At 38.0% G+C, this 9,624-nt stretch overlaps 1 protein-coding gene across 9 annotated transcripts in view; it reads left to right on the forward strand.

Annotated features, from left to right (window-relative positions):
* The window catches only part of ATP2B1 (ATPase plasma membrane Ca2+ transporting 1), a 130,757-nt gene extending 121,368 nt beyond the window's left edge, over positions 1-9,389 (forward strand). For 7 of the 9 annotated variants that reach the window (XM_073327565.2, XM_073327570.2, XM_078851113.1 and 4 more), the window contains one exon: positions 5,821-9,389. In XM_073327565.2, the coding sequence (XP_073183666.1) occupies positions 5,821-6,132 (312 nt within the window). In that variant the 3' untranslated portion in view covers positions 6,133-9,389. The remainder of the gene's footprint in view (positions 1-5,820) is intronic. The other 2 variants (XM_078851114.1, XM_073327569.2) reach the window with 2 other exon arrangements.
* The last annotated feature ends 235 nt before the right edge of the window (positions 9,390-9,624 follow it).

Consider the following 9,624-nt stretch of genomic DNA (forward strand, 5'->3'; position numbering starts at 1 on the left):
CTGTAAATATCAAATGCCACTATATAAATCCATTGTACTCCCGCATCTTGAATATTAGATGCAGTTCTGGTTACCCCATCTCAAAAAGGATATATTAGATTTGGAAAAAGTACAGAGAATGGCAACAAAAATGATTAGGGGTATGGAAAAGCTTCCATGGGGAGAGATTAAAAAGATTTTCTCGGCTTGGAAAAGAGACAACTGAGAGGAGATATGGTAAAGGTCTATAAATTCCTGACTGGTGTGGAGAAAGTGAATAAGGAAGAGTTATTTACCAAGTCACAATACAAGAACCAGGGGTCAACAGAATTAATAGCAGGTTGAAAAGAAACATAAGGAAGTACTACTTCACACAATGCACAGTCTGTGTGGAAATCTGTGCCAGGGGATGTTGTGAAGGCCAAAAATAAAACTGGGTTCAGAAGAAAATAAGAAGTTTGTGGAGGACAGGTCTATCAATGGCTATTAGCCAAGATGTTCAGGGACACAACCCTAAACCTCTGATTGCTAGAAGCTGGGACTGGACGACAGGGTGGATCACTGTTCTGTTAATTCCCTCTGAAGCATCTGCCACCAATCACATTCAGAAGACAGGATACTTGGCTAGATGGACCATTGGTCTGACCCAGTATGGCCATTCTTATGGTTTTTAAAAAGCTATCATTAGGGACTAATTTCACCCTGTGTTTCTCCTGAGCTCTGAGGCTGCAACTCTGAGCAGCTCTTATGCGAGCCTCGTAGGTAGGGAAATCTGCCTGGAGTGCTTTAACACTACATAGAATCATAGAATATCAGGGTTGGAAGGGACCTCAGGAGGTCATCTAGTCCAAGCCCCTGCTCAAAAGCAGGACCCATACCCAATTAAATCATCCCAGCCAGGGCTTCGTCAAGCCTGACCTTAAAAACTTCTAAGGAAGGAGATTCCACCACCTCCCTAGGCAACGCATTCCAGTGTTTCACCACCCACCTAGTGAAAAAGTTTTTCCTAATATCCAACCTAAACCTCCCCCACTGCAACTTGAGACCATTACTCCTTGTCCTGTCCTCTTCCACCACTGAGAATAGTCTAGAACCATCCTCTCTGGAACTACCTCTCAGGTAGTTGAAAGCAGCTATCAAATCCCCCCTCATTCTTCTCTTCTGCAGACTAAACAATCCCAGTTCCCTCAGCCTCTCCTCATAACTCATGTGTTCCAGACCCCTAATCATTTTTGTTGCCCTTCGCTGGACTCTCTCCAATTTATCCACATCCTTCTTGTAGTGTGGGGCCCAAAACTGGACACAGTACTCCAGATGAGGCCTCACCAATGTCGAATAGAGGGGGACGATCACGTCCCTCGATCTGCTCGCTATGCCCCTACTTATACATCCCAAAATGCCATTGGCCTTGGGAACAAGGGCACACTGCTGGCTCATATCCAACTTCTCGTCCACTGTCATCCCTAGGTCACTGTGTGGGCATGTAAGGGCAAGCTACAAATTAGCCTGGTAGGGGTCCTGATAACATCGGCAGAATTATATCTGTTTTATATGCTTATAATACGTACCAAAGTGTCTTCTAAAATGCTCCCAAATATAGATTTATGCAATATCTTTTGGTTAAGACAAGGCTTTGTATACGTAAACTGAGGAATTCATTTCTATCAATAAACTGTATCAGCACCTTAGTTACTCTTAAATGGCAAAACTGTACAATCATCCCTAGATTTTTGCAGGATCTTGTAGCAATGTGAAATTATGTACCACGCATCAATATCTAGAGCAGAGGATCTCACTTTTTCATATTATGGACCACATCATAATGGTGGTTTGAGAACTACCTCTCCTCCCCTTGAGATACCTTAACCTCCCTGTGGCAGCTATGGCATTACTTACCTTGAAAAGTAATATTCTTAATTTTTAATGTGATTTACCAACTGGAGATAAGGACAAGCTGGCACTGTGTGGCCAGCAAGTGCTCCGTGAACTGTTGGTGAGTTGTGCACCACAATTGGAGAACTTCTGATCTAGACTAACAGTTGAAGTAAAAGGGGCACCGTTACAGAGAACTGGTTATATTTTCAGATGTCCTTAATGGTATTACTCTTAACCCTTCAGTTACTTAAAACTAAAAATTTAGTATTCTTCACTCAGCTCGGACGATGGAGATCATCAGTCTAATTTAATGTATTTATTGATGCATTAACATGTTTGGAAAAAATAACCCTTGTGCCTGATCAACTGGTACCAGAGGACCCTTAATTTTGAATTTTCTTTCTTTTTAATTTGACACATTCTTAATGTGGCTCAAATGTTTATGTTGTAATTAAGATGGTCATAGCACAAGTGAAGATGACTTACTGGAGCTTAACTCATATGCATTAGGTCTAATTGTTAAAAGTTTTCTGCTGAGTGAGGGCAGAGGTTATTTATGCAACATGCTGTGGATTGGTTTATGCTGATGTAATTTGTGGATTTTTTCCCCCTTTATGGATTATTTTTAAATTCAGTGCTGTTAACAAAGCTCTTGCCAACTGCAGCAAATTCTTCCCTTAATATATTGCATTCAAGAAAGGAGCAAAGGAAATGAATCGGCATGCATCACTCACTTTATGGGGACTGCCATGATGGCCTCTATTTTAAATACTTCCATTCTTGAAGGGTGCCTGGCTGTGGATCTCTGCCATAAGAGATTAGGATGAACTCATGTAATCTTTGGAGCAAAACTCAACCTGTTTGAATAATTTCTTCAGCAGAGAAGTAACTGACTCGACTTCTCCCTTAGGGTGGAAAAGAGAACACAGTTCTAACTGTAACCACACCAGTTTTAAAACTAATGTTGGTTAATAGATTCTGTGGTGACTCTTTTTTGTATAAAAATACAACCATAGCATGCCTTCATTTGAGGTACCCTTGTAGACCCCCAAAGACCTCGTTTTGGCTCAACACACCAGATTTTGTTGATGCTTCTGATATACTGGGATCCCAGTTAAAGAAAAGGAATTAATTTTGATTCTTCATGGTCAAACATGTCTAGGAAGTCTAGTGAAAGTGTACCAGAGTCAGACATGCTTTCCCTGATATTTAAAGCTGTAAGTCCATTTATAATGCAGAGATGCAAGTCCTGGATGTGCTAAATACCTTTAAGTCAACTATCTGTAACAAGGTCTTCCCCTGTTGAAACTAGTGTAAGGACCTAAATCCTTTAACTCGGTAACAATAAGACCTTCCTAATTGTAAGGAGGTACGTACACAGCTTTACTGATTGAGACATTTGAAGCTAGGCTCTCTAGAATTCTTTGCACGAGGTGGTGCCAGAATGCACTCTTTGACTAGATGGAGCACAGTCCTTGACAGAACGGTGCCAGTCTTGTATGTAGATTGTAAAAAGAAAAGAAGTACTTGTGGCACCTTAGAGACTAACCAATTTATTTGAGCGTAAGCTTTCGTGAGCCACAGCTCACTTCATCGGATGCATACTGTGGAAAGTGTAGAAGATCTTTTAATACACACAAAGCATGAAAAAATACCTCCCCCCACCCCACTCTCCTGCTGGTAATAGCTTATCTAAAGTGATCAACTTGATTATCATACACATTGTAAGGAGAGTGGTCACTTTAGGTAAGCTATTACCAGCAGGAGAGTGGGGTGGGGGGAGGTATTTTTTCATGCTTTGTGTGTATAAAAAGATCTTCTACACTTTCCACAGTATGCATCCGATGAAGTGAGCTGTAGCTCACGAAAGCTTACGCTCAAATAAATTGGTTAGTCTCTAAGGTGCCACAAGTCCTCCTTTTCTTTTTGCGGATACAGACTAACACGGCTGTTACTCTGAAACCTGTCATTATGTAGACTGTGTTTTCTTTTCACTATGTTAATTGGTTCATGCATGCATTTCCTCAGTGCCTCATGTCTTGGGTTCTGTCAGTGTACATTCTTTTATTGCTCAGTGCTGTGATGATGGGTGTGAGAACTTGTCTGTTTTTATATAAAATAATCAAAGGGAAGTTATTGCTGAATCAGGGCCTTCGTGCTGAATTAATAGCAGCAAAGAACCTGAGTTTTTATTTTAATGGGACTATTTATCTAAAGTTAAACACATGCTAAATTCTTTACTGAATCAGGGCCTAACTGAATAGTACTGAACCAGCTACTTCGTAGTAGATCATGGGAATCTGCTGATGAAGGCAGAGGACTCTGAGTCAGACCTGCGTATTATTCCAGAGTTCTACACTGATTTACTCAGTGATCTTGGTCAAGTAACTTACTCTCTGTACATCCATTTTCCATCTCTAAAATGGGAATAATACCCAACTTCTATTACATTGCTGAGAGATCCTCAGTGAAAGGAGCTACAGAAGTGACGAATTCCTATTTCCTTTTGTCAGTGTCAGTTTTGCCTGGAAAAATGTATTTGATATTCGTGTTGATTTTATAGGTACTCATTTTAATTACAAGTTAATAGTTAAGGGTTTTGGTTTCAGACTGAACAGTTAGCAAAACTAATACTTTACTCTGAGGATTATATGGCAATGCTAAAGTAAATTCTTAAAGATGCTAAATGCAAAGGTTAATTTTTGCATCTTGACACATTATCTAAGAGAGTTCTGTAGCCTGTTAACTTTTATGGAGTGTACATTCTATCAGCTTCTCATTAAGTAACAAATTCTACTAGGTTGGTAGAAAATCATTTGTTGGCTCTAAAATGCAAATTAACAGACATCTAATGTCATGAGCTTAATAGTTGTAAATGGTACATAAGCCATACAACTTCAGCAGTATCCAAGAAGCTTTTTACACTCTCTTCTTCTGTGCATCTCTGCACCAAAAGCAGAGAAGAACTGACCTCTTAAGAGGAGACAGACATGGCCGTGTGTGTATTGAAAATTTGTTATAATTAGCCAGTGACCGCTTACACATTGGTTGGTTGTCTTGTATGTTTTTGTCATCTGAGATACACGCTTGTGTATAAAGGTGATTACTTAAATCTTACAGTGGTGGCCTTCATACTGAAATGTGCAGCAATTCCAATACTTGTGTGACAATTCCCAACACATACACCATTCTCAAAAAGAGGTTCTTGTATCTCCCACTTAGCTTGTGTGGAGGCATTTAAAATGCTTAACTTTTTCACCTTTTGAAAGGCATCAGGAAAAACTTAATTTTGTACATAATGGAAAACAATTGCAAAATGTAAACTTGTTGTTTATTACCACTTTTAACAAATTGGGGCATGGAACACATGGGGAAAATGTATTTTGTTGTGGCAAAAATAGGTATATACTCGAATATTTACAGCTGTTGTAGAGGTATCTTTTGCATGAGTCCTGCTGGTAAATGTCCAATCATTGTGACATTCGGTGAACACTTGCTTGGCTTTTTCATAGTCAGTGACGTCCTAATTCCCAGCATGAAAAATAGTAACCCTGCGTGCCCCAACTTTTTTAGCCTTTTCCCTTTGGTGTTGAATAAAACATTCCTTAGTAAAACTTGTTGAATTTGTGAATAAGTACGCTGGATAAAATTTTCACGTTGACTTCATTTTTTTGAAAACATTTAGCCCATGTCAAGCAATGAAATCATTCTCGCACTACTTTGAATTTTTAGACATTTCAGTTTTTTACAGTACACTTCTACAATTTTTATTCCAACTGTAGATTGGCAGTGCTCTACTGAAATGCTCCTCATTTTTTACAGTTTATTGCAAGTTCCACTACATTACATACAAATTCGATTCACTCATGTCTAGCTGTTTGTGGATTCAAACTCATAAGAACCATATTCACTACTAGTAAATCTGCAGCATATTAACAGGTTTTTGTATTTCTTTCATGTTTACAGATCCGAGTGGTGAATGCATTTCGTAGTTCTTTATATGAAGGATTAGAAAAACCTGAGACACGAAGTTCAATTCACAATTTTATGACACATCCTGAGTTTAGAATAGAAGATTCTGAGCCTCATATTCCCCTTATTGATGATACTGACGCTGAAGATGATGCTCCGACAAAACGCAACTCCACTCCTCCCCCTTCTCCCAACAAAAATAACAATGCGGTTGACAGTGGAATTCACCTTACAACAGACATGAACAAGACTGCTACCTCTTCATCCCCAGGGAGCCCACTACATAGTTTGGAAACATCACTCTGATTGTAAGCTGAATGTCAACACACTAGCTGCATTGTAAAGCAACAAATTGAAACTGGGTCTTTTCACACATTGTGATGGACAAGATAATAGTCTTGTCCTGGACTTCAACAGAAGACACACTTGTACGAATGTAGATTTATTTTTTTAAAAAAAGCTTTCTGCCAGACTTGAGGGTGCTGTTGGGGGGCGGGGATAATAATGAACTCTGACAGATAAACAGTAACTCAGCATAAGTGACCTGCGGATCATCAGTTGTACTTAATGGTCCTGAACAGTGTGTTTAGAACTTTAGTTTATCTTGATCCTTTTGAGGGGAGGGCTGGGAAGGGCAAAGAAGCCTTGGATCATTGAATTGATACTTAAATTTCTGCTGTTGGCTGTTAATAATTTGGATTATTTATGTTTATAAATGATACAGATCTGTTTACAAGGTTTGTAGATACTTTTTTGTTCCTGTTCATAGATGGGAAGCTTCCTTATAAATGATGCAGAGAAAAAAATTAGTCCTTCAAATACTGCTGTATTTTCAGGAAAAGGGTGTTTCTATTGAAACTGTACTAAATTTTGCCTGCAATTTACTTTGTTAAATATTGTAGATAAATTGCTAATACTAATAGCCAAATAGATAACACTAATGCTTTGTAAAAACATGAGCAGTGGTGTTCTAATGAAGTTATGGCCTCTGTCCTAATTAGTTTCTTAAATACATTTACTACTTAATGGTTTTGAAACAACTGTTTAATTTTTAAAAATTTTGAGAAACTTACTGAATAACTTTTTTGTTCAGAATTTAGTAGAGGATTGTTTAATGCGGGACATCAATATGTGATGGAACTTGCTTGAAATACTTTTGTTATCTCAGGCAAAATGGATTAAATCAAAATACATCAGAACCTTAGTCCTTTTTGTTTTTGTCTAAACATGTTAGCTTAGTGCTGTCTTGGTGAATTGTGAGTGGAACTGTGATTTTTCTAATATATAGAATCCTTCATACAGCATGAGGGCTGTTGGCATTTTGAAAGGTTGTTAGTGGGTAGCATACCTGTTTTCCTTTTTTGTTTTTGGAATTTGTTTGTAAACATGAATAAATCTGCCCTTTTATTAAAATAAATATGCAGCGATGGTTTTTTACAGATTTTTCTCAGCTTCATTGGAAACATTGAAAAGGTAGACTGCTTTATATTACTAGTAAAATTAAACTAAAATTTCAAGATGGTAACAGCCCCATTTAAAAGACACTTTTATAAATCAGATGTTGATGACTGCCCTATAGAATGGATGTAAGTTAAGGCACCCCCAAAAAAATCTTCATTGAGTCAAATGGATACTTCTGGTGACTGATTGTGACTGAAAAATTATCTCAGGGTGAAAAGACGTAATGTGAATCGTAAATAATGTCTTGTTTTTCATTTATATAACTTACTGTATTAAACCCTTCAAAATCCAAATAAAATCAGGTTAGCTCACATGGGGTCAGCTCACAAGTTGTTTGCATGTTCTTAGTTCAGCAATAGTTTTTGGCACCAAAAAATGACCTGCTAGCAATTGGGTGAATAAGAGTCACATTGTCTCCACCAATTGGATTATTGTTCTACCAAACATTCCCTCACCCCAGAATCCCATTCTTCCATAGCTTTCCTCTTCTGCATGTAACTTTTTCACCTTTGTCTCCTAGTTTTGTTTTTAGCTAGTGGAACTAATTCAGGGTGAGAGTCCTGATATTCACTAGCTCAGATAAGTAGTCCAGATATATACATGGTTGACTGGGGGAAACTGCCTACATCCCTAAAGATAGTGTTTTCCTTTCTGAGCTATGGCAGCAGGTACCATCAGGCCTCAAACTATTAAATCAGTTTTGTGAGCTGCTGTAGATTTTCGTAGGAGCTGCACTAGCCACACAAGGGATCCTGGTGTATGTCTGAACCCTAAAGGTAGACACCAATTGCCCACATGGTAGAGGAGTGCATAAACCATTTGAAGGAATCTGGCTAGTAATGACAGGAAAAAGAAAAAACAATCTAAAAAAACTCAGGATGCAGAAGAAATTGGGTTAAAAGGCATTAAACTTAGAGTGCGAAGACTGTTCTCTTTTATGGGTGTGATCTATATAAACTCTCTGGAGTTCTTAGAAAACAATGAAAATATTAAGACTGATAAAAAATTTAGTGGAGGCAATCATTCTTGGGGTTTCAAGCACGGTGTCCCACTGTCAACCACTCTTTAAGCCTTCAGAGATTCCCCACCCCACTCCCACCCCATTATGCCCACAGACTTGGAAGGAAGAAGGCTTTCTTTCTAGGCACGGGATATTTGTACTTAACACTTTTATATGGCAACTTCTCCCAGAGCTGCTTAGAATACTAGATGGAACTGGAAAAAAAATGTAAGTTCTGACTTCAAGTAGGCTCAGACATTCTCCCTACCTAACTTCCTCAATAAATGATAGCTTTAAAATGGGAGGAAGCTGTTTGAGTCTTTCTTAAAATGACCCTGCCTGGTGCAATTGAAATTGCATGCTAATTTTTACCTTAATTTAAAATTAAAACTCCTCCCTCCCGCCCTAACGGTAGTCATGATTCCATTATACCTTTAAAAAAACGGAATCATACACTTAAGCAGTTGGGGGAAACATAAAAATGTGTAGGCTTTGTGCACAAATGCTTCCTCTGACCATGTTGACATGCAGTACATTGACTTTGCCTCATAGCAAGTGTAAGTGAAACCGGAAATTTGGAATACTTGTTTAAAAAGGGAAATGCTTTCTTTCTTGTTGTGATCTCAACAAACCATTACATCATGTTGTTAAGCTTATAAAAATAATTATCACTTTTAGCTGCTGAGCCCTTTATTACCTTTCTGGTTGTAAGGTTTACTTGTCTTGCTCATTGTAACACAAATAAATAAATGTGCTGTTCATCTCCAGTCTGATTGGGGACTGATTTGAATGTAATACAGTACAGTTTAAGATTTTGGAAATGGATAGTTAATGCTACTACTGTAATCACTTTGCTCCTGAAATGTTACAACTTATCTCAACACTGAGTTTGTTACATGCTGTAAAATGTGTACTGTACTATGATCATGCAACATTGACTTTTTCTATTTGTACTGAATTAGCATTTTAGCAAGAAGAATGGTTTAATATAAATCTTGTTTACAAAATAGTGGTTCATTATATCAAATATCAGTCATTGTAAATAGGATGAATAATGGGATGCAAAGAATAACTTACATAAAGGCCGCAAGTCTTGTTCAAACTGAAATTAAGTGTCTTAAATTGGGCAAAAAGTAGTAATATTTGCTACACATGGAACCTCTTTATTTCTGTATCCACTTTACTGTCTGTCTTCCTCCCTGATAAGATCTAAATTGTGGAATAGTCTTCCAAGAGAGGTAATGGAAACAGATGATTCTAGTCACCCCAAAGCAATGCTAAGTATACGGTAGGGTACAAAAGTACTTAAGCAAGGACTAGATATGAACCAATGTCAT

The sequence above is a fragment of the Lepidochelys kempii genome, chromosome 1 (assembly GCF_965140285.1).
Source record: "Lepidochelys kempii isolate rLepKem1 chromosome 1, rLepKem1.hap1, whole genome shotgun sequence".
NCBI classification, from domain to species: domain Eukaryota; kingdom Metazoa; phylum Chordata; order Testudines; family Cheloniidae; genus Lepidochelys; species Lepidochelys kempii.